The sequence below is a fragment of the Crocuta crocuta genome, unplaced genomic scaffold, assembly GCF_008692635.1.
Source record: "Crocuta crocuta isolate KB4526 unplaced genomic scaffold, BGI_CrCroc_1.0 scaffold346, whole genome shotgun sequence".
NCBI lineage: Eukaryota > Metazoa > Chordata > Mammalia > Carnivora > Hyaenidae > Crocuta > Crocuta crocuta.
The window spans coordinates 2,704,036-2,729,841 of NW_027527957.1; the positions used below are offsets into that span (position 1 = coordinate 2,704,036).

Sequence of the window (25,806 nt, forward strand, 5' to 3'; positions counted from 1 at the left end):
TGTGCTTGTTGAACTTTGAGATTACTATCATAATCACTGTTGTTATTATTTTAGCTAAACATTTGGGTCTCTCAAGCCAAACTAATACTTAAGAGGGATGTGCCATGGGGTTGGGGTTGCGTGGTGTTTCACAGCGCATCTCATTCCACACAAATTATCTTGAGGTTGGTGGGTGACCTAGGGTCAATCTACTCCATTCTGTGACCAACTAACCTTCACATAAATGTCTTTGAAATAAGTGCTCTAAAACAGACTTAAGTTCTCAACTTGTGCCTTCCAGTTTTTGTGGCTTTTTTCCTCCCAATATCCCCACCAGCAACTAGCCTTTATCTACACAAACCCAGTCAAACAGACATGTAAACCTTAATAGGTTAGCAATAACCAAGAGAATGTTACAGCTTCCTGACCAAGAGAATAGCCTGTGTATGCCACCAGTAAATCCCAGGGTGGATTAAACCAGCAGAGTTCAGTAAATGGGGACTATGGACTAAAACTGAGGAAAGAGATTCCAAACAACTGAGGAGTTTTGGGACTCAGGTTCCAGTTGGAACCATCTGACAGCTCAAGCTGATCTAAGCCCTGAAAAGGCAATTAGATTAGGAGCTCAATGTAAAGACAGTGGAGCTCAGTACCTAGTGGACTTACCCATGGCCCTCATGAAGAACAAGAAAGAGAGTGAACTCAAAAAAGGTTCACAGAACACCATGCTTATGTTTCTTATTGTCCCTGAAAGCCATCAGAAGTTTGTTTCAGATCCAGCTGCCACCAAATCCATTAAACAATAAAAATTTAAACAAGTAAATTTGAAGATCTAAACTGCTTTATTCAATGATTGATGGATCATGTAACATCCCATCTAGCAAGCAGAAAAGGGCTCTGAAGAGCTATACAAGATAAAAAGTTGTTATAGGTAGAAGGGGAAGGGATAAGGCAAGAGCAGATTCATTCATCTTCCTTTGAGGAATTAAAAAGGGTTTATGTGGCAAATTACCTCATTAGTGCTGATCAGAAAATTCTGGACTAACTGAGTAAGACTTCCTGGAAGAAGGTTGAAAGTAAAATTAGGTTAGGTGTTAAGCCTTGGTTTGGTGACATGGGCTTAGCACAAGTGACTCTATTTTGGGTCTATTATTTCTTTTTACACCTTGAAGCAGATGAGCTGAATTGCAGGCAGCATTGCTCATAGCAATGTGTCCCTGGGCAAGGTTAAGTAGAGGTCCTGATGCAATATTAGTCCAGGTGGTTTTGAGCTCTGTTGGTAGAATAAAGAGACAACATTTAAAAGTGTCAGAAGTGCAATAATAATAAATGCTGAGTCTGATGAGATGAGACTACAAAAAAATTACATAGAATTCACCAGAAGAGTAAAGAGTTAAAGATAAACTTACAGTATAGTTTGAGTATGCTTTATATTGAGCAATTCAATATGCTGCAGACACCGCTCCCTTTTTGGGAAAACTTCTTTAAAGCTTTATTTCTTATTTCTATTTTCAATTATACTGATATATATTTGGAGTTTTCTTTTTCTTGGAATAATTTCAGAATTACAGAATAGTTAAAAGAATGGTACATGAGGTGCCTGGGTGGCTCAGTCGGTTAAGTGTCCAATTTCAGCTCAGGTCATGATCTTGCAGTTTGTGAGTTGAGTTCTAGCCCTGCATCAGGCTCTGAGCCTGCTTCAGATTCTGGATCCCCGTCTCTCTCTGCCCCTTCCCCACTTGTGCTCTGTGTCTCTCAAAAATAAATTAAAAAAAAAAAAAAAAAAGAATAATACAAAGAGAGGTACCTGGATGGCTCAGTCAGTTGAGCACCCAAATCTTGATTTCCGCTCAGGTCATAATCTCATGGTTGTAGGATCGAGCCCTACATTGGGCTCTGTACTGAGCATGAAGCCTTCTTCATGAGACGTTCTCCCTCTGCCTCTGCTCCTCTCTCCTGCTCCCACTTGCTCTCTTTCTCTAAAATTAAATAAATAAATAAATAAATAAATAAATAAATAAATAAATAAGAAGAGTTAAAAAAATAGTACAAAGAATTCCTATTGACTCTTTTTTTTTTAAATGTTTTATTTTATTTATTTCTAGGAGAGAGAGAGACAGCGTGAGCAGGGGAGGGTCAGAGAGAGAGGGAGTCTCAGAATGAAACAGGCTCCAGGCTCTGAGCTGGCAGTCAGCACAGAGCCCAACGCGGGGCTCGAACCCACGAACCGCAAGATCATGACCTAAGCGAAAGTCGGACGCTTAACCGACTAAGCCACCCAGGCGCCCCAGAATTCCTATTGAGTCTTTACCCAGCTTACCTAAAATTAACATTACCATAATGTCACAGTTCAAAATTGTATGTCTCCTGATGTAATTTGCTGACAGAAACAGAGCATTGCTTTTGCAATATCCTTGTAAAATAAATATATCATATGAATCAAATAATGAGAAAACATCAGAGGAACCCTAGTTAACGATTATTCTTCAAAATAAGTGCCCTGTTCTCTAAATAAACAATTGACTGTTATGTAAAATTGATAATTGTATTGTGTTTATGCATGAGATGTCCTCTTTATAGGAAACATGCGCTGAAATATTTGAGGGTAGAGAGGCATCATTTCTGCCATTACTTTCCAAATGGGCCATGTTAGAGATACATGCACAAACATGTATCGATACACAGATGTATATATACACACACGGAGTGACAATGAGAATATATAGTAAAACGTTAACATTCTGAGATCCTTTTTTACCTGAAGTCCTAAGCTTGCTATGGAAACTGCCTTCCCAAGAAAGGCACAATCGCTCACTCCTGCACCATAACCACACAAGTGCAGTGTTTAGAGTGTGCTTGAGGAGGCTAAAGGCCCTATCTATGCACCCTCACGCCCATAATCTAGCCAGAGACTGGAGCTGAGTGTCAGGACAGAAGAGTAAGGCTATATGGAAAAGTAAGTCATAATAAAGAATGAAGGAAAATGAGTTCAAGAAAGTGCAAGAGCAAGAAAGCAAGGAGAACAATGACACTGGTTCTCTGGTATGGGTCAGGAACTCAGTTTACTTTGCAGCAATTTGCATCTTTCTTTGCATTACCTTCATCTCTTTTCTGGGAGGTTTTGAGGGGTGTTTGGCTTTGGTAATAAAAGAGCACTATGTAGTGGGGAACTCTTCTAGGTTTGGAAGGCAGATGGCTGGGTAAGTCTGGGGGCTAGGACCAGGGAACTGGTATTTTGAACACAACGGACTCGAGCAGTGTAATCCAAAAAATGAACTTTATTTCCTCCACTGTCCCATTAAATCGCCCAGTGGGAGCAATCCTTCCGTTTGTGTGAAAACTCAACCTCTCTGACTTTTCTGGTCACTCAGCAAAAAGAGAATGTCCTATGATCTTTTAACGTGGTAAACATAAAAATAACAATGTGTCTTACATAATAGTCAAAATTCTAAATTGTATTTTAACATCAAATCTTCACAGTTCCCTCCAGCCGAAGCCTTCTTTGAGCTGGTTGCTGATAGTGGGAAGTGGGACATGCCTTCCTTTGCTCTTTTATCCCGTCCAACTATTTCTCCTCTTTTCCCAGGTTATTATCAATTTAGATTTTTTCGGAACCGAAGCAGGTTCCAGGGACTGAGTTGTCAGCATAGAGCCTGACGCAGGGCTCTAACCCATGAACCAGGAGATCATGACCTGAGCCAAAGTTGGAAGCTTAACCAACTGAGCTGCCCAGGCGCCCCTATTTATGTCTTTTTAAACATTGAAATAAACAGTTCAATCACCATGTCATGTTATTTTATAAAAATTCCTGAATTCAAAAAATTTGAAAACTAAAAGCAGACTATATACAATTGCAATTCTGTGAAAGGTCTTAGGTTTCAAGTTATTAGTGTTCTTTTTTATTCTTTTGCCACTAAATCTTTTCTTCAAATGAAATCTTATATGAAACACTTATAAGTGATCTGGAATGCCAATCTCTTCATTCCCTAACCCTCAGTTTTGTTGGCTTCTGACACACTCCGAGGTCTATAAAGCTCTGTTCTTGTGACCATTCATCATTTAAAACTGAAATTTCATATTGTGAGTTCCATGAGCTCTAGGACCTTTTCTGTTGTGTTTACCACTTTCTTCTCAATACCTAGCAGTTCATGTGACACCGGTTGGTGTCTGATGAATATTTATTGAATGTATGAGTGACTAAACATCAGACAGAGAAAATGACATGGCTTGGATTAAGTCATGCAGCAAATTGATGAGGCGTGAACTTAGTATATAGTGGGTGACTGGGTAGATATTGGTGGCATTACCAGAATAGGAGATAAAGGGGAAGAAATAGAGTGAAAAGAATGCTGAGATCGGTTTTGGATTTTAGAGTTGGAAGTGCTTTGGGGGCATCCAGGTAGAGGGGTCAACAGACAACAAACTGTTCAGTCTGTTTAGTTTAGATTCAATGCTCCAGCTCTTCAACTCCTTTTGCAAAAGGCTTTCATTTATTTCACTTTTGAGCGCTGTTTGTTCGGGCACGTTTCCCACCCTCACACAGCCACCAGGGCAGAGTTTCCTAAACTTCATTGTACATCAAATCAACATGAGGAATCTTCTTAAAAGACAGATTCTGACTCAGAAGGTGGAGCCTGACCTTCAGCAGCCTTAGTTAAGTTTCCATGTGATGTGAAAGCTGCTCATGTACAGTTTGAGAAGCAAGACCCTGCAAATCAGTGAAAAATGGCACTAAGAGTTGGTTGGCGTTTTGTTTTCTCTTTTTGTAAAATTTCACAACCTTTATTATTTTTTTAATTTTTAAATGTTTATTTATTTTTGAGAGAGAGAGACAGAGACAGAATGTGAGTGGGGGAGGGGCAGAGAGAGAGAGAGACACAGAATCTAAAGCAGGCTCCAGGCTCCAGCCTGTCAGCACAGAGCCCAATGCAGAGCTCGAACCCACAAACTGTAAGATCATGACCTGAGCCAAAGTTGGATGCTTAACCGACTGAGCCACCCAGGTGCCTCTTCACAATCTTTATAATAAGTAGAGATTGGTGAACTTGCAAGTTTTGTTTTCTTTTCAAATGAATATCTTCTCGTAAACTTTTCTTTTGCCCTTCGAAGAATAGGTTAAGGTCTTTTACATGGTTGCTTTGTAATATAACATGGCTGTTTAATTAAAGACAAATTTTCTTAATTTAATTTAATTTTTTAAAGCTTATTTATTTAATTATACTTTTGAGAGAGAGAGAGAGCGCACGAGCAGGGAAAGGGCAGAGAGAGAGAGAGGGAGAGAATTCTAAGCAGGCTCCATGCTGCCAGCTCAGAGCCCGATGTGGGGCTTGATCCCACCAACCGTGAGATAATGAGCTGAGCTGAAATCAAGAGTCCGGTGCCCAACGAACTTGAGGCACCCAGATGCCCTAATTTTTATTTACTCTGAGAGAAAGAGAGCAAGAGGTAGGGAGTAGAGAGATAGGGAGACAGAATCCCAAGCAGGCTCTGTACCATCAACACAGTCTGATACAGGGCTTGAACTCACCAATGTGAGATCATGACCCAAGTTGAAGCCAAGAGTCAAACGCTTAATTGACTGAGCCACCCAGGTGTCCCAGAATTTTCTTAATTTTAATAGTGATCGCATAAGCTACTTATTCTTTCTAGAAGTTTTTGTTTGTTTGTTTGTTTTGTTTTAGTTCTTAGCCTCAGGCTAAAGATATCAGGCTAAGTTTAGTAGCTGTTGGAAGTAAAGCAGTTAGAGAGGCAGGCTCTGGAAGTAGGTAAATTCAAGACATTTTGAAACATTCAAACACATAAAATGTACCAATTGTAAAATAGTAACATAATTCAAATCTAGGCAGAGGTCCAGCTATTTTTATTCTGAAACATGGAGATCATCCCACCTAGAAAACAGAAAGATTTTTATGGGAAACCTGTAGACGTTCTTAGATATCATTAGATTAATCTAAATTGAATGAATGACTTAGACATCATCTGTACCTTTATCTGTAAGTCATTTCTCTTTTACTGTGATTGTTTCATAAAACTTCATTATTTGTTTTCTTTTTCATTCTTCCACTCAAAAAATCTTTTTAGGATTCATTATGGTTCTGGGCACTGTGAGACAGCTGTGAGTCAGAACAAGGTCTTGAGTTCATCAGAATTAATTTTGTAGGAAAACAGAGACAATAAAGAAGTCAATAAATGTAGCCGTTTCATGTGAAAATATGGAGTACTAAAAAAAAAAAAAAGAGCAACCAACTAGAGTGGTTTAAGGGTGGTATTCTTAGATTGGGTGGTCTGGAAAGCCCTACCAAGGGTGTAATATCTGAATTGAGAAATGAGTAAAAGTAAGACATGAACCATATTAATAAGAAGAGAAAAGAGAATAGCAGAGTGGAAGTGCCATATACTAAGAGTAAGCTTGGTGTGTGGGAGGGAGATCACGACCAGTGAGATGACTGGCACATGGAAGGAGAAAGCAGAAGAAGAATGGAAATGAGAGAGAGAGGCAGCAGCTAGATCAGAGCAGAGAGTCTCGATTTTATCCTAAGAGGGAATGCAAATATTTAGGGTTTTTAACAGACAATTACATGTAGCTTCTCTCTCTTTAGCATTTCCATCTGTACATTCTACTACTATTGTACATACTACTATAATGTTTCTTCACTAATGTTATTTATCACTTATTTCCAACTTGTCTTTTCCACTAAACTGTTAGCTCCTTAAGGGCAGGGGCTGTGTTGCTTTATCCACCTTCCCATACGCCCAGTTCACAGTGCAGTGCACCATACGTGGTACTGCTGAGTAAATAATTACTGAATGAACAAACAGGTATTTTAATTATTGCCAAACCACATCCCCTGGTTGTAATTTTTCTATTGAATTCCAGTCTCATATTTGCAAATGCCTACTGGCATTTTCAATTAAATGTCCAAAGTTTTCTAATATTCAGCTACAAAATCATTATTTCATTCCAGCTTCTCCATATTTATTGGTTAATATCAACTTCTTTCTAGTTTCCTCGGTTAGAAATTTTAGCATACTGGGGTGCCTGGGTGGCTCAGTCTGTTAAGCGTCTGACTGCAGCTCAGGTCATTATCTCACAGCTTGTGTGTTCCAGCTCTGCATTCGCCTCTGTGCTGACAGCTCAGAGCCTGGAGCCTGCTTCGGATTCTGTGTCTTCATCTCTCTCTGCCCCTCCCCTGCTCATGCTCTCTCCCTCTCTCAAAAATAAATAAACATTTAAAAAAATTTTTTAAATAGAAATTTTAGAGTACTTTGATTCTTCTGATATTGGGAATTTCCTTTACTTTATTTCATGGAGTATTTCACAGAGCTCTGGTTTAGACTTTCATCATTTAATTCCTAGAAACATGCAACAGACTTTAACCTGGCTAGAAGGACATTCTGACTTAAATTTCTTCTCTTTTCACATTCATACCACATATCTCTGCAAGATCTTTGTCGCTGAAGTGTCATTTTATTCGTAAGTTTGTTCATTGTTCTATTTAGCAACCATTTTTCACACTGATATGTATTTGACACGTGCCATTTTCTTGTATAAATCCTTGATTAGTACTCACATGAACTATATGAGATAGTATTTTTATCTCCATTTTATAGGTAGGAAAAATGAGATTTTAGTATGTTAGGCTACTTCCTTAAGATTACTATTTTTTTAGGTTTATTTATTTAGAATGAGAGAGAAAGAGAGAGCACAAGTGTGGAGGGGCAGAGAGAGAGAGCGAGCAAGAGAGAGAGAATCCCAAGCAGGCTCTATGCTGACAGCAATGCAGAGCGGAACTCACAGACTATGAGATCCTAACCTGAGCCAAAATCAGGAGACCTAAACTTAACCAACTGAGCCATCCAGGTGCCCCAAGGTTACTATTACACAAACAAGGAAATGGTAGGGCTGAGATATGAACACAGTTCTACTTAGTTGGGAACACTGAACTTTACCGCATTAAGGAGTGGTATCTCAGGCTTAAATTCCTGCGTCTCTTTGGAGGCTTTCCATGATACAGCTAACCAATCTTACTTAACTTCTTATGACTGATGAACTTGTGTCTTGTATATTTCACATTTCAAATGTTTCTCTAGTTGTCTTCTGTGCATCGACTTTTTTTTTTACTTCAGTTAGATTGTAAGCTCCTTAAAATCAGAGACCAGGTATTCATCTCACTTTGTTTCTCTGAAGGTCTGCTAGTGTGGTGTGCACACAATACATTCTCAGTAAAAACTGAAAATCTTTAGCACCGTCCGTAGCACATATGCGTGCTTACTAAATGGTAACAATAGTTACTATTTACTATTCCTAAAGGGGCTGATGCATCAAACTTAAGTTCAAGGGCGCCTGGGTGGCTCAGTGAGTTAAGCCTCCGACTTTAGCTCAGATCATGATCTCACAGTTCCTGAGTTCAAAGCACGTGAACGCTCTGGTCTGACAGCTCAGAGCCTGGAGCAGCTTCGGATCCTGTCCCCTTCTCTCTGTCCCTTGCCCCCTCAAACTCTGTCTCTCTCTCTCTCTCTCAAGAATAAATAAATATATATACATTTTTAAAAAAAGATAGCATAGAGGCGCCTGAGTGGCTCAGTCATTTAGGTGTCTGACTCAACTTCGGCTCAGGTAATGAACTCGCGGTTAGTGGCGTGGAGCCCCCCACATCGGGCTCTGTGTAGAACCAGCTTGGGATTCTCTCTCTCCCCCTCTGTCTCTGCCCGTCCCCTACTCACACTCGCTCTCAAAATAAAAAAACATTAAACAGTTTTAAAAAAAAGATACCATAGAATTCTGATCTCTGCCCACTCCTAAGAACTTTCGCTTACCTTCTTTAAGATCTAAAGGAATAGTTTCCCGGGGCGCCTGGGTGGCTTAGTCGGTTAAGCGTCCGACTTTCGCTTAGGTCATGATCTCGCGGTTCGTGGGTTCGGGCCCCGCGTCGGGCTCTGTGCTGACTGCCAGCTCAGAGCCTGGAGCCTGTTTCAGTCTGTGACTCCCTCTCTCTCTGACCCTCCCCTGCTCACGCTGTCTCTCTCTCTCTCTCTCCTAGAAATAAATTTTAAAAAAAATAATAAAATAAAGGAATAGTTTCCCAAGCTATTCCTGGGAATTTCATTGAAACGGAGGGTTTAGGGCCCCGCAGGTCCGCCCCGCCCCCAGTGAGCGCAGTTACGTCAGGTCACGTCGTACGCTCCACCGGAAGTGCCGCTGAGTAAACGGCGGGGGCGTGTCTCCAGACTGCTCGGCGTGCAGTTACCCAGAAACGCGGGAAGTCGGGCCCTGGCGCGGTTACACCCGGCAACAGGGTGGTTCTGTCCTTTCCCAAGGGACCCGCGAGCCTCTCTGAGGACCCTGAACGTGAGCCCGACTGGGTCTCCGGCGCGACGCCATGGAAGTGGTGGAGGCCGCTGCCGCTCAGCTGGAAACCCTGAAATTTAATGGCACCAGTTTGGGAGATAGCCAAGGTCAGGCGGTGCGGTCTCCGGGCTCTGTACCTGTCCCAGACCCTCGGCCGCCACCACAGTCGGATGAGCAGTCCCCGGACACCGGGCAGGCCGCGCAGGCTCAGCCTGCGGAGGAGCAGCCGCCTGAACTCGCGCCGCAATCAAGGCCAGAACCTCCACTGGGAGGGAACTGCGTCACCGGCTCGGGCGCCGCAGAGCAGGCGCGGACCCCAGACTCTCTAGAGACCTCGGACTCGGATTCAGATTCGGACAGGTTGGATGCCTAGGGGTCCCGGATCTCCGGGGGTGGGAGGGAGGCGTGAGGCCAGGGACTGAGGGGGTGCTCGCGTGGGCCCGGGAGGGAGGCGAGGTAGCTAAGCTCCCAGCGCACGTGTTGACAAGTAGCTCGGACCGCCCATTTCCTCCCTCTTCTCAGCAAATCGCGTGGTGAATCCGAGATGAATAATCGGATCCCTCTTTCTTAAATGTGGTAGTCTGAAGGGTCCTATGTATAGATCGTAGAAAACAACAAACCCTGAGGGTAATGGATTATTTCGATAACCACTCAGTTTCGCGTGTCCCTTTGCAGTTATGATTTTGAGTTTTGTCGGATCTTTTAAGAAAAAACAGGTTGAGAGTGTGGGGGGTTTTGTTTGTTTGGGTTTTGTTTGTTTTTTCTTTTTGTTTTGTTTTGTTTTGGTTTTGAACCTTATGAGTTAAGGAAGGACCGGTTAAAGGATTTCACACATTTCCGATTTGGCTTCTGACAATTTTGTTAATTGGTAGAATCCTTGCAGGGAGCCCGTGTTAGTGAAATCATGGTAACATTGCTACTTAGCATTATTGTGTGATCTGGGTAGATTTTATAAACAGCTCTCCTGCCCACGTGTTTTATAAATATCATACTTGTGGTGAGAGAGGACTTAAGGTTGTAGGATGTTACTAAACCATGCTGAACGTTATCTACAAGTATTTGAGGATGTTATGTGGGATGAATAGGTGAATAAAATAGATATGATCCCTGTTCTACGTCCTAGTGAGAGAGACCAAAAATAAAACTAAACACAGCAATACATAAATTAGGTGGTGAAAATTACAGTGAAAAGGAACGAGTGAGGCATTGAGAAAGTGATAGGAGAGGCCAACCCTCTAGGACCATATAGCCATGTTAAAGTTTTAATTCAAAGTGTTAGGGAAGCTGTTGATTTTAAGCAGAGAAATGACATTCTCGGGTTTATGTTCTAATGTTTTGCTGTGTGGAAGGATTGAACTGGGTTCAAGAGTGAGTGAAAGAAGAGGGGTGCCTGGGTGGCTCAATCGGTTAGCCTCCCACATTTGGTTTCAGCTCAGGTCATGATCTCAGTTATGTATTGATGTGTTTAGTTTTGATTTTGGTCTCTCTCACTAGGGTGTAGGACAGGGATCATACCTATTTTTTTCACCTATTCAATATCCCACATAACATACTCAAATACGCGTGCTGATAGTTTGGAGCCTGCTTGGGATTCTCTCTGCCCTTCCTGCACTCGCTCTCTTGCTCTCTCAAAAGCGAAAGCAGAGAGGCAAGAGTGAAACGGGTTATTGTGGAAATAGTTGGAAAGATGTTGCATGAGTCCATGATGTGACCATCCTTGTCTGGGTTAAGTATTTTGAAGTTTCGCTAGTAGATGGGTCAGTGAGCTAGACAGAGATGTCAACTGGGTGGTGGGTGGTGGGTGGTGGTGCTGTTTAGTGAAATGGGGAGTAACCTATCTGGGATGGGGGCTGAAGACCAATAGGAATGTTTAAGTTTTGCAGTTAGTTTGAGATTTCTCTGACAGCTAATTGGAGATGTCAGGGAAGCAGTGGGATAATTAGTTTAGAGTTTAGAGGACAATTCTGGACTGGAGATGTAAATTTGAACATCAGATTACAGACAGGATTTACTTTAACTTTTTATTATGGACATTTTCAAATTTGTTAGAAGTAGAGAGTAATGTAATGAATGCCCGCATACTCGTCACCATACTTTAACAGTTTGCATTATTTTGCTAATCTTGTTTTATCTAGTACTTCTAACTTTCTTTTTTAACCTGAGAGTTTTAAAGGAAATCTAAAACATCGCGTCACCTTACCTGTATGTTCTTTACATTTCTGATTGATGAGGTACTAGTTAAGCAACCACCATGTCATTACCAAATGTAGTAACATTAACTCTAATTCCTAATATCTCCTAATAGCCAAGCTGTGTTCATATTTCTCTAGTTGTCTTTTAGTAGTTGGTTTGTGTGAATTAGAATTCAAGCAAGATTCTCAAACAGTGCATTTGGATGTTATGCCTATTTAGTCTCTTTTAAGTGAATGACATTTTTTTTTAGTGTTTATTTTTGAGAGAGCAAGCAAGCACGAATGGGGGAAGGGCAGAGAGAGAGAGGGAGACACAGAATTTGAAGCAGGCTTCAGGCTCCCAGCTGACAGCACAGAGCCTGATGTGGGGCTCGAACTCAAAAACTGCAAGATCATGACTGGAGCCAAAGTCAGATGCTTTACTGACTCTCAGCCATCAGGTGCCCCAAGTGAATGTTGTATTTAAAGCCATGAAGACAGAAGAAGCCACATGAGGGTGGAATACCCCATTAACATAGTCGATGCTAAAATGTGGACGTTTTTTGAGGAAGCAAGTGGGAACCATGTCAGATGTTGCTGGAAGTTAATTAAGATGACAGAAACATGTCCACTGGACTTGACCACATGGAGATTGTTGGTGACCTTGTAAAGGAGTGGTGGTGATGGAAACCAGTTTGGGGTAAAGACTGAATGGGAAATAAAGGAGCAGAGACAGCATGTGTTAACAACTGTGTCAAGAAACTTTAAGGCAAGAAATGAGGCCGTACTTGGAGGAATTCAACAGAGGTGCTGTACAGTTCTGGTATGCTGATGGAAATGATCAGGGATAGAGGGGAAGATTCCTGATCTAGTAATAGTAGGAAGGAGTTCACTGGTAACAGAAGGAAAGACCATACTTGCCAGAACTAATGTCTGTATTTCAAGCACTTAATAATACATTTGAGAAGACAGGTGTTTTGATGAATTTTGGAATAGTATGATACTGGCTATACTAGGCAGTTTGAAAAAAATGTTGTGCTAGGTAAGGAAAGAAATAAGTGCACCTTTGGTAGATAGGGGGTGGCTTCAGAGGTAATATTTGAGTTGAGCCCATAAAGAAAAATGGAGAGGCGCCTGGGTGGCTCAGTCGGTTAAACATCTGACTTCGGCTCAGGTCATGATCTCATGGTTTGTGGGTTCGAGCCCTGCGTCAGGCTCTGTGCTGACAGCTCAGAGCCTGGAGCCTGCTTCAGATTCTGTGTCTACCTCTCTCTGTTACTCTCCCCTGCTCATGCTGTCTCTCTCTCAGAAATAAATAAAACATAAAACATTTTTTAAAAAATAAACTAAGAAAAATGGAATTTTTCTGCCCCGGGGGAACATTCCAGTGAAATAGCACAAATAATGGCATGAGATGTGGAAGTAGGGGAATTTGGGCAGTTTTATATGCTTCTGAGCTAGAGAAGTGGCAGGAGATGGGATTGTAAAGGGCTCTGAAATATGCTAAGGAGCATAGCCTTTATCTTGTACACAGTATACATTTATGGAGAAAGTTTTAAAGCATATCTCTGCTTAGTGTTTTCTTAATTAAAAAATTGAAAGAATGGTACAGGCACACAGCCATCGTCTTGATTTAATACTTATTAACATTTCAGAACTTAGTTTCACATATATATGTTACTGAGCCATTTTATTTTTCATTTAAAACATTTTTTATGTTTATTTTGAGAGACAGTGCGAGTGGGGGAGGGGCAGAGAGAGAGAGAGAGACACACACAAAATTTGAAGCACGCTCCAGGCTCTAAGCTGTCAGTGCAGAGCTGGACATGGGGCTCCAACCCATGAACTGTGAGATCATGACCTGAGCTGAAGTCGGGTGCTTAACCCGCTGAGCCACCCTGGCGCCCCTATTTTTTATTTTTTTAAATGTTTATTTATTTGTTTTGAGAGAGTGTGTGTGTGAGCAGGGGAGGGGCAGAGAGAGTGGAAGAGAGAATCCTAAGCAGGCTCTGCACTGTCAGTATAGAGCCCGACTCAGGCCTCTATCTCACAAACCGTGTGATCATGACCTGAGCTTAAATCAGGAGATGCTTATCCAACTGAGCCATCCAGGTGCCTCATTAATGAACCATATTAAAGTCATTTATAGGTATTATGACACTTTCTCCCTGAATGTTTTTGCATGCATTCTCTAAAAGGACATTGTCTTACATAATCACAATTACCACACATAACAAAATTATTAATTACCTAATATCTAATGTCCAATCATAGTTGTTTTTTTTAGGCAAGTGTGAACTGATTAGAATGGAAGGTCATGAAAGGGTGAAGGTTAACATCAGGAAGAGGAAAAGGTTGATTGTACTGGGAAGAGACTACTAGTGTTGACATCAGTTATACAATTATTACAGAAAAATAGGTGGGAAATGAGGACCTCCCCCAAATTGGTTCATAGTAACTGTGGAAATGGGATTGAGAAGTGGAGTAGGAGTGAAGTTTGCCATCTGAAGATAGTATTTTATCTCTTTGAGATTGCATTAGCTCAAAGTGATTCCAAGTTTTCTACCTATAGTGACCAGATTGAAGAGTAAATGAAATAATAATGGAAGCTCAAGGAGAGAAGCAGGTTCAGTAGGGAGAATGCTTTTTTTTTTTAAACTTGTTGCTAGTATGAGGTAAGTGTAGGTTATTCATACAGAAGTGGCCAGTGTACAGCCAGAGATAAGGGGTGGAGCCTAGAATTTTCAGTATCAAAGCTGATGATTTAGGAGTTATCTATACGTGGGTGATGATTGCAATGGTTGGAGTGGATGAGGTTATCCATGGGAAGAGGACAAAGAGCAGTAGAAATGAGGATGGACTTTTAAAAACGTGAAGTGTGCTAAGAGAGATAATCAAACAATTTAAACTAAGCAGAAGGTTCTGGTAATAATTGCTGTCGAAGTCAAGGGCTAAGGGAGTTTTTATAGAGAGTAGAGTGGTCAGCATGGTTGGTAATTTTCAGGAGTTTCCCAAGTTGCATGAAACAGAACATTTTATTGGCAATTAAGTGATCTAGAAAGGTCCCTTGTTCAGAGCTTTCTTTTGTGAGCGATTTGTCCCAATGCTTACTTCCATTACTACAAATCTGTGATGTGTGAGACTATTTTAATAAAAGGGCTTTGGGTTATAACAGGGGTTTTGCAGATGTTCTCAATGGATTAAGGACTACTTTCCAAAACCATAGTCTACTTCAAAATGCTAGCTTTTGAATTATATCAGCAACAGTAAATACATAGTGAAGTAGATACTTCCTACTTGAACAGTTGTAATTTAGTACTGTTTTAATACTGCTTTACTAAGTTTTCAACTTTTTCTCCCCTACAGTGATACAGATTCAGATAGTTCAAGCTCCTCCTCGTCCTCATCATCTTCCTCATCATCGTCCTCTCGTATATCACTTCCTCCACTGCTGTCAGATGGAGAAGATGATTTACAAGTTGAGAAGGAAAATAAGAATTTTCCTCTTAAAACGAAAGACGAGTTACTCCTTAATGTAAGTACTCTGTTTGTTCTTAAACTTAATTTCTGTATTATAAAAAATGTTACAGTACTAATATTGGTCTCATTTGGCCTGTATCTGCCTCCATAAATTTGAAGACTTCTCAACCTGTTACTGGGCAGACTTTTTTTTTTTTTTTTTTTTATTANATTGTTAGTTTCCTGAGGAACCTCCACACTGTTTTCCAGATGGGCTGTACCAGTTTACATTCCCACCAACAGTGTAGGAGGGTGGGCAGACTTTTGCTATGCATTGTTTTTTTATTTGTTTTTTGGGGGGTTTTGTTTGTTTACGTAAAAGCGAGGATTGATCTGGTTGCTGAGGTTTCTAAGGTTTCCAACTCCAAAATTTGAAAATTGTTCCTGTTGGATGTCAACGTTAGTTTGCTACTTTTTGTTTTTTATTTTCCTGGAAAAGATTTCATATGTAGATTTACAGCTTTGGTGATTTGTGTGTGTATGTATATTTTTGTCCACACATCAGAAAATTTTGCCCAGTAGTAATTGAAATCTTTTTTTTTTTTTTTTAAGTTTATTTATTTATTTTGAGGGGAGGGGGTAGGGGCAGAGAGAGGGAGACAGAGAAAATCCCAGGCAGGCTCTCCAGTGTCAGCTTTAGGCCAGCCCAATGTGGGGCTCAAATTCATGAACAGTGAGATCATGAACTGATCTTCAGCCTGAGCTGAAGTCAGAAACTTAACTGACTGAGCCACCCAGGTGCCCCATAATTGAAGTCTTTTTATTAATTAATTTACTCTTAAATGTTTACTTTTGTGAGAGAGAACACACATGCCCAAGTGAACAAACACAGGTATGGGGAAGAACAGAGAGAGCAAGAGAGAGAGAATCCCAAGCAGGCTCAGCACTGCCAGCACAGCCCAAGAACCAGGAGATCATGACCTGAGTTGAAATCAAGAGTTGGACACTTACCTGACTGAGTTACCAAGGCACCTTTGAAATCTTTTAAATTGATTGCATTTAGAAAAGCAGAAAGTGAAATTAGATGGGTAGAGTTTCTTAGGACTCCTATTTACTTGAAATTTGGAGACATTTTATTGTTGCAGATGGTAAAAATTTGATCATTATAGGATGGTATTTATTGGTACTTGATAGGTTTGGTTTGTAGTCTCATGTGGTTCTTTCCTCTTAAGGTATTAACTGTCCCTAGAAGGACCGTGATAGTTTGGTTGAAACTCCATGATCCAATAGAGATATCTCCTTAGAATTTCAGAATATAGGCTGTATTGCCTTATGTTTATTCTCTCTATACCATATGTACTTATTACTAATGCTTTTTAAAAATTTAATGATCACTAATTACAGTTATGTAGTAATTTAAATAAGTGTAATCATTTTAGTGAAGGTTTGAAAACAGTTTTAAATTTTTTAGATTTTTTATTTTGAAAACATTTTAAAAGCCTGCAGGTAATTGGGCACCCTTTTATGACTGAATTCTGCCGATATTATTTCTTTTTCTCTACTTGTAATGAGAAGTATCCTATCTTACTTATTCTTTATGTATTGAAAACCCCTTGGATTTTTATGCAGCTTCATCAGTGGTTCTTAATTTTCAAACTAATTCATATCCTTTACTGGCCTTTTCACACAAAGGGTCTCTCAACTTACGACTGTTTTCTGAAAGTTTTGGGAGACTTCTTTGGTCTTTCCCTTGTATCTTGGTCACCTTTGTATCTAAGTTTTCTCAGAGTATAAAAATCAACAAATAAAAGACTGCAGTATATATATTATAAAGTATTTTTTTTTGACATTTATTCATTTTTGAGAGACAGAGCGTGAGTGGGGGCGGGACAGAGTGAGAGGGAAACACAGAATTTGAAGCAGTCGCCAGGCTCTGAGCTGTCAGCACAGAGCCCGATGCTGGGCTCAAATTCACAGACTGCAAGATCATGACCTGAGCTGAAGTTGGACACTTAACCAACCAGGTGCCCCATATATCATTTTTTAAATTGATCTTACTACACCTGGAATTCTTGTAAGTCTCTTAAAATTTAATGCAAAATCTTAGTCTATATGTTTAAGTATTTTTCTTGGTATCTTACGCTCATATTTTCATCAGAAAACCAAAGGGCCCATGTTTACATAAAGGCCAGGACCCACCTTCTGGAAGGCTGAGTTCGTATCTCATCTTTGTAGCTCCCATAGTATCAGGTAGGGGTGCCTGACAGATAATGGGCTGGCAGTCACCAGCAATATGTGGTTGTAGAATGAGTAAGGAACAGGCATTAGTTTCATTTTTAATTATTTCATTCCTAAACTATTCTAGTGCACCTGCCATGTACTCAGTGCCACAAACAAGACCCTCCAGTTTCTGCTCTCTTAGTGCTTAGTGGAGAGAGACAGACAGTAAATAAAGCAGAGACAAATATAATTTTGGAAGTGCTATTGAATTGTGAAAGTATGTTTGGTTAGTAGCCGAAAGTTACATATTTGCTGGGAAGGTACGTTAGCTTTTGAAACTTGAACAGTGGGCTAATCTGTCCCCTTTTGTGCCAGTTCTAGCCCAGCAATTAATTTTGTGACTATTGTTCTAAATTCTTGTTCAGTTAGGTTGCTTATATCTGTTTTGAGCCGTCCTTTAGCTGTCACTTTTTCCTGGAATTTCTTTAGAGGCGAATTCTTCCATTTCGTCATTTTGGCTAGCTTTCTGTCTCTTGTCAGTTTTAAAAACTTGTTATGCACTCTGTACCTGTGCGTACTGCTGCATTAAAGAAGGCTCATTGACTGTCCAAGGCCTGTCCGCTCAGGAAGTGTTCTTTGAATGGTGTCTCTTGGTCTCTCTTGTTGAGACTGTGGTTATTTTATTTCCCTACTTGTAGTGGTATTTGGGACTCTCCACCATGTGTACTTTGGCTTGTTTCTTGAGGTAGCCCTATGAGGCTGTCTTCTTAGTGGACTCTGTATCTTTTCCTCCCAGACTCCCGCGGTTCAGTGTGCTATGGCTTTAGGCCTTCTCTGTTTGAGAGATGCGGGCGAGCGAAATGTACAGAGCTCCCTACTTCTCCGCCATCATGCTTCCTTCCCCTATTGTGCCAGTTCTGAGGGATCTTCGGGAAGGATGGAAAAAGCAATTATAGTCTTTATTTTTCAACTTTGGATTCTTGAGTAGCTTTTCACTTTATATTTACATGATTAGGAAGTCAACTTACTGAAAGTTCCTAATCCTTTAGACCACTGCTACTAGAGTTGGGTGGAGAAATGACTTCCCAGGTCTGCCATAAATCTTTGACTTAGGACTGTGAAAGAGTGCATATTAGGATTCCTTCAGGTCTTCAGCTCTCAAGTTCAAGGGAAGAGAATACTTGTCCCTGATGACCAAGGATGGTATTGCTCCATGTACTTGGTGTCTTTAGGGCTCTGCCTCTTTTCTCTGTTGCTCAGTAGGTTTTTCTGCATAGAGCTGCCAGTGTGGCCATTGAGATTCCTCAATGCAAGTCATGGGAAAGACTCACACTGGTTTACCTGGGGCCTGGGACAAAGCCCAGGACACATCATTGAGGCCAGTGGAATGTGTCTTTGAATTGCTTGAGCATTAGTCACAGTCACTCCTGTTTATGTGGGAAAGTATGTAGGAGAGTAAGTGCTTTAGAGAAAGTACATGGGCAAGTGTGAAGGTGGGAGCATGTATGAGCCAGTTGACAGAAAGGGAGTGTGAATGTGTGTATTTTGAGGAGGGTGAGGGTTGTGTGGGTAACACCAAGCCATGCAAACCACAGGGAATGGGTTCTCTGTCAATAGGAAAGGTAGGCTTCAATCCATTTCAGAAAAGGATGCTGTTCAGTCAGTAATAATAGTTATCCTATTACAGAGTAAAAGGGAAATACTTGGAAGGGGTTATCACACGTGACTTATGTTGGACTCTTCTGGTTGTGAGCAACAGAGACTCTCCAGTTACCTCGAGAAGGGGGATGTACTATAAACTTACTTGGGTAGGAAAGCCATTGGGAACTCTTGAGGATGACCATACTGTTTGCTTTATATACCTCTTGGGTATTCTCATAGTTCTCTGGGTGTCATTTTATTCTCTCTTTACTGACTGATTTCTTCTGTTTACCTGTAGATTCATCCTTTTAATTCTAGCTCCCACATAGATTGCTGTGACCCTGGTTCTGTATATAGTGTCTTCCACTGTCACCTTCCCCTTGAGCCAGCCGATTAGCACTATATTTCTTTGCCGACTTTGGGACAAAACTGTTATTTAGCTTATTAGATTTGTTTCTGTGTGTGTGATTTCGTTTTTACTATTTATTTATTGTTTTGAAAATGACAATCTCCTTTTCTGGGAGCTATCCCCTCTGGGTGACGAGCTCTGGCCAGTATCAAGTGTGCCATCTTTTTCAGGTCATACCGATATATCCTTTCAGCAGGGGTTGTGTGTGGAGCTGTTTCATTTAGAAATGCTGAAGAAAATTAATGAGACATACTATCCATGTTGTCTTCGCTGAAAGGTACACATAAGTTAACATCAGCCAAGCAGTTCTATCAATTTGAGAGTTTCTGCTGGATGTTTAGAGATCTCTAGAACATGCCCAATTTGCCCCAGTTTTCTGTCTTACCTCTTTATAAAGTCTCATATTCTAGGCCGTTTCCACTGCCATTTAGGCATGGTGAGCATCATTTTTATCTTTAGTTAGTCGGTCAAGCAGTAATGTCGCCTCCTTGGATCTAGCTTTTTAAATCTTTTCTGTTGTTGGAAAGTTAGAGCCTGGTAATCTAAACTACGAACTGTTGCAGGTCTTTAATTGTTAAGTATATGGGAGATAGCGAAGTAACTTCAAGATTGTTCTTTTAGGATTAACGTTAGAGCATGCCAATAATCCCTTTGGATGACAAGGTATGGTTATAACTTGATTTAAAAAAAGGAGGGGTGAATAGGAAAAAAATAAAAAAAAGAGAGAGGGAATGGTTAGCCATAGAGGCATTGAAAACGAGGGTAATCTTAGATGGTTCTATTTATATATGTCACAATTATGTAATATATGTTGTTAAATTTAGCCAAGTGGAATTATTTTTTTTATCATACATTCCTCCTTAATACTAAGAAGGTTTTTATTTAACCTCCACAGTAAATGTAAAGCAGCATACATATTACAGCTTTGAAACTACATTAGACCACCTTGAGTTTATTCAGTGTTTCAGTGAATTGGAAAATTAGATCCTTTTTGAAAAACTTTCTCAGCAGTTTATGCCCTGAACTGTTTATTCAGATAAATCAGATGTAATTAAACATTTAGAATCATAAAAACATTTAAGGAATGGTGACATTTCAAAATCTTAATCAGAAATTAATTTTATAAATTAATGCATATTATTTTCTCTTCTGAAAACAAGGGTCTTCCATAACGTTTAAAAGTTATGGTTACAGTGCTTATGGGGATAAAAAAATAGATAATACTGCAGTAGGCATAATAATATGTATTCATACACATAATATACCATGACCGAGAAAAAATTTAATGCTTGTAGGCAGTTCTTGGTACCTTCATGATTTAGAGACTGTCCGTGTTAATATTGTAAAACAAATGCATTTTGTAGTTAGGTTGAGTACACTATGTGTTTTTCCTGATTTTGGCAGTGCAGATGCATATCCTAAAACGTCTTACCATGAAGATATGGAAAATACCTGGACCACCTCAAGTGGTCAGAAGCTACAGTAGATTATTTCATGCCTTTTGATCTCCTATCATCTAAGAAACTGCATTGCACCTTGGTCTTTATTTAAAAGTTGTTGACTGAATATGTTTTTTTGGAGGCCTACCTTGCTTTTTTAGTTTTGCCTTAAATGTGGGCTTCTTTCAACTTAAGCTTTTTATGACTCTAGGTATATTTGAAATTATTGCTTTGTATTATAGAATACTTAGGACTTTTTTTTTAATATTTTTATTTATTTCTAGGAGAGAGACAGCGTGAGCAGGGGAGGGTCAGAGAGAGAGGGAGTCACAGACTGAAACAGGCTCCAGGCTCTGAGCTGGCTGTCAGCACAGAGCCCGACGTGGGGCCCGAACCCACGAACCGCGAGATCATGACCTAAGCAAAAGTCAGACGCTTAACTGACTAAGCCACCCAGGCGCCCCCTGAGGACTTTTTTTTTTAACATTCTTTTTAGAATGTTTGATATTTAAGAAATGGCTTATATACTTGAGCGATATTTTTAAATTAATATGTGGTGCTCTTTACAAATAGTGCTCAGATTTTTTAAAAAATTAAAATTTCATGCTTCATTATACAAAATTATTTTAGTAAAGCTTATAGCAAGCAGAAATGATCCCTTAAACTTCAAATCAATAGTGTTTTATCCATTAGAGTAACCATATATGTTCTGTGAATATGCCATATAGTTATTATTACACAGAAGCATTCCGTTTGTTACATTCTCCCAGTACTCAGTAGATTTTAATTAGTAAGTTCTGATTGCTTCAGAGGATAAAGACAAATGTCTGTTAAAGGGGAATCTAGCTAGAGAGTGAGCATACACACTTCTACGGAAAGCAAAGTGACACCAGAAAGTTAATGATCGAATGCTGGATGAAGGGTCTTAGCCTTAAAAAGCTGTGGGATTGTGTGAAAGAGCAAATAACTTGCGCTGCAGGGGTGAAGCACGTCATCCTGACTTGATCTTAAATTACAGGGTAGGATAGATATGGAGAGGTGACAGGTGAAGAGAACATGAACTTTCCCGCTGAATAGACCCAGTCTGTTGTATGGCAGTTGTAGTCCCAGTGTTGGTTACTAGTAGGGGCTCAGAGAGTGTGTGTTCATTCATTTATCACCCATACAGCTAATGTTGTCAGTTCTAAAATGGACATTTTTTTCATTTGTTAACATTTTGAAATTTGGAACTGATAATTGATGGCATTTACAAATTTTTTTGGACAGTGCTTTATGTTCATTATCTATAAAGTCAGTGTCTTAGATTTGATGCAATATGGACTCCTCAGTTAACATAAAAGAATGCTTAGAGTTAAGTTTATTGCTAAAGATTTTTTCATATTGAGATGATTTTACTTTAACGTTTATGTGAATCAACTTTTGAAGATATTCTTGGGAACTTTGTTTCTGACAGTAATTTTAGAGAAAAACAGGATAAGAACATTATATTTATTTAAAAAGAAAAATATAGAGACGCTGCAAAGAAGTGTCGACTTTCATTTTTTAGGTGAAAATTTTTAAGGGGCTAGTCTCAATCTTAGGTTTAGTGTCATGTACAGTAGGGTGTGTTAGGGTGTGTACTGGTGATGGCTAAAGAAAAAGCTGAGTCCCATGGCACGTTGTAAAAGTACTTTCTGTAAAGTTGAATTAGACTACTGAATGTTAGATGTGGTCATAGTTACCACACAGTGTACAGACCTAATCCATTCTTTTTTCCAATATGTTTTCCCAGCTATAGGGAAAAAAAAAAGTTTCCATTCATGGCTCTCAGTACTCCAGGGATTGGATCCTACTTTCCAACCATATCTGAAAAGTGAAGGCTCACGTAATAGCATCAGGTAATTGGCTGCCACATGCATGTCCTGTATTCTTGGGTAATCTGAGGAGGAAAGCGGCCAGATAATTTTATTCCACTTTTCTCACTTTTAAAAATTCTCCCCAGTCTGTACCAGAAAGGATTAGTTGCCATTTGGAGTGTTTGATTCCTTTTCCATTACCCCCTGCTACCCTTTTTCTAGATTTGTGAATGAAAATCCAAATCAAGGTTCATTAGATAATTTTGCCTCAGAAAATCATAAATTACTGATCTCTCTCTATCTCCTTCTCCTTTTTAAACCAACTTTTTTTTCTTGCCCAATAAGTCTTAAAGAAATAGAGACTTCAGGATCATTGTAGTGCACACTTGTCATCTCAGAGGGCCATTTTTGACCCATTAGTTTCCATTTTTGTGGTGGAAGTCTTTTGACACCTACTTTTTGACTACTGTATCTATAGTTTAATAGGGTGGATTTTAATGTTATGTGGTACTCATTTGAATATTTTGCTTAACTGAACAACCTTGTAGGCCATACAGACGTTTAAGTATCAGAGTATAATAATAATCTTGTAACACAAACAATAATTGCTCTTTCACGGATATTTCAGAAAAATAGTTAGGGCCACGCATTTTTTTAATGCCATAGTTATGGGTATCTATTATCCAGAATTATAGTAATTGTGTTTGAAGCTGGTATATAATTTCTTTTGTACTGTGCTGTCTTTTTGATCACATGCAGTTAAACATTTTTTTTAAATTATTAGCCATTTGCATGAAATATTCAGAACTTTTGCTCAATTTTCTCACTATTTAGAGTAAGAAAACTGGGGCCCCTGGGTGGCTCAGTTGGTTAAGAGTTTGGCTCTTGATTTTGGCTCAGGTCATGATATTGCGATTTGTGAGTTTCAGCCCCATGTGTGGAGCCTACTTAGGATTCTCTCTCCCTTTCTCTTAGCTCCTCCCTCTCTCCCCCTCTCTTTCTGTCTCTCAAATAAATAAAACACAAAACTTAAAAAAGTATCATCTTTAGAATAAGAAAACTGGTTCCCAGGAGTGATTTCCCTGAGGGTAATATTTAAGTAGAGAGGAACAGATTCAGAACTAGTAACAGGTCTGATTCCAGTTGGCTGTATTTTTAGTGCTTATGTAGAAATGCATATGTAGCAATATTAGAATTTGATCATTTGAACTTTGGTTGTTTGGTTTCTGAATAATGTAGCATATTTTGTTGTGGTCATAGATACTAAGCTTCCTTAAATTGCATTTGCTTGGACCATATTATCTTTTAATAAAGGCTTTGGCTTGGAACTGTAGATTATGTAGGAAAAAAGTGATTGAATTTCTTAGTATGTTGAATTCCAGTAGTTCATTTGTCAAATGCTGTTACGTGACTGGGATTTTTATTTCCACGTGAGCTTTTCTTTTGCTGATGATGTGAATGAAGTTTTTTTCTTCCTTTCCTTCCCTATTCTTTGTTATTACAAATACTAGTTTTGAATAAGTGTGTCCAGAAGAACTATTTTTACTCTTATTTGATTTTGAGTCAGTAAACGTAATACTGACTTTATTTAAGCAGTAGCATGGATATTTATCTCTAGTTGCAGATACTATACATCCAAGACAGGATTTTAGTTTCTCTTGAATTTTGGAAAGTAAAAGTCATAAGAATAGAGATTGATCACAAATCTTCATTTTCCAGGTAGAGTATTCAGGTTATCATTAAGGCTTAATAGTAATATGGTATATGCTGTTGTAATGTGGCCTGTATTAATGTATTAATGGCCAAAAATAGTTTGGTGCTATTATTACCTGGGTGTATGTCTTGTAACGAAAGGCTTTTTGGATGTTGAAGAGTGTAAAGCAGTGCTGTTCGGTAGAGCTGTCTGCAATGGGGGAAATGTTCTATATCCGTGCTGTGTTAATACTCTAGCTGTTAAGCATTTGAAATGTGGCTAGTCCAACAGAAGACTGCATTTTAAATTTTACTTAATGTTAGTTAAATTTAAATAGCCAAATGCGGTTAGTGTTTGGTGTTGTATAAGCAGAATAAAAGGAGCCTTTCTTACCTACTTACCCATCTTTCCATGAAGGTTGTAGGTTAATCCAGGCTCACACTTTAATCTTCCTTACCTGCAATATATAGCGTTTTTGTCTTTTATTTTCAGTATGCTTGATTTGCTTATGTGTTGGAGGAGGTCTTTCTATCCCTCTACCTTCAGTTTTCTAGTTTATCAGTATGACTTTTAATTCTTTATATCCTATGTGTACTGTCAAGAGTGGTAGTGTCCTTCAGTATGTGTTCTGGCTATTTTTCCCCCCTTATTGGAATGTGTCTGTTTTTCCTCTTTTTTTGTGACAAACACATCCTTTTCCCACTCATGGAAAAGCGGTGATTGATTTTTATTGCTGTAAAGGAGATTATGTGACTGAGCAGATTTATTCGTTATCTTACCAGGAGCAGCTGCTGAACAGTGGCTGTGTTATCAAGCAGCCAGGTGTTAATCTAATAATTGTAATAATGTTTGCTGCTGCAAACCTGAGGTATGTATGCATCAGTCCTAGGCAGTGAAGCTCCCTTAGAAGTCTGTGTTTCTTACTTTCATTCCTTGAGGATTCTCTGGAATTCTGGGAATTATATTTTCATTATTTGATTTCACTGATTGAAAAAGACTGTGATCTCTTCTGAGAGTTTTGTTTAACTTAGACTGATGAGATAAGTCATTTCATCTAATAAATACGTACTAAGCACCTACTATATGCTAGCCACTCTTCTGGATGCTACAGCCATCAGCAAGGCCGACCAAGTCCTGCTTATTGTATTTATTGCCTAGTTATGGAAATGGACTTCAAGCAAGTAAGCACATGGGATGTTAGACAGTGATGTGCTTTACAAAAAAGAAAATTAGTAGGATGACTTAATAAAGAGTAACTAGGCTTGGTAGTACTTCAGATTTCACAGTTAGGGAAGAGAAAGTAACATTTGACATCCAAACATCGAGACAAGGTCTTCTGCTGCCCAGTCTGACATGGCAGCCCAAGGAACCTGCCTCTTCAAAATTCTGCAGTTTGTCTCTTTGAACTGACACAAATCTTTATGGAAAGCATGCATGTTTAAAAGGGACAGATCTTATCTCTTCTCTGATCCAGTCCCCAAAATGTTGCCATTTTCAAAGCAAATATACTGTTTGACTTAATTGGACTTTGAAAGGTAAACACTGTAACATGTAACGCTTTTAATCTGGAATCATACTAGGCTGATTTCACTTATTTCTCATAAATTTTAT

The 25,806-nt window shown here is 39.4% G+C and overlaps 1 protein-coding gene and 1 long non-coding RNA gene across 2 annotated transcripts in view; one reads left to right on the forward strand and one right to left on the reverse strand.

Annotated features, from left to right (window-relative positions):
• Positions 1-802: 802 nt before the first annotated feature.
• Positions 803-9,115, reverse strand: LOC144222263 (uncharacterized). Its single transcript, XR_013332351.1, has 3 exons — positions 8,797-9,115; positions 1,787-1,958; positions 803-1,252 (listed from the first exon to the last, which is right to left on the reverse strand). It is a non-coding gene; the product is annotated as an uncharacterized LOC144222263 (long non-coding RNA).
• Positions 9,116-9,194: 79 nt separating this feature from the next.
• The window catches only part of NAF1 (nuclear assembly factor 1 ribonucleoprotein), a 45,056-nt gene continuing 28,444 nt past the window's right edge, over positions 9,195-25,806 (forward strand). Inside the window, exons 1-2 of the mRNA XM_077752744.1 lie at positions 9,195-9,688; positions 14,866-15,034. Coding sequence (XP_077608870.1) covers positions 9,360-9,688; positions 14,866-15,034 — 498 coding nt within the window. The 5' untranslated portion in view covers positions 9,195-9,359. The remainder of the gene's footprint in view (positions 9,689-14,865; positions 15,035-25,806) is intronic.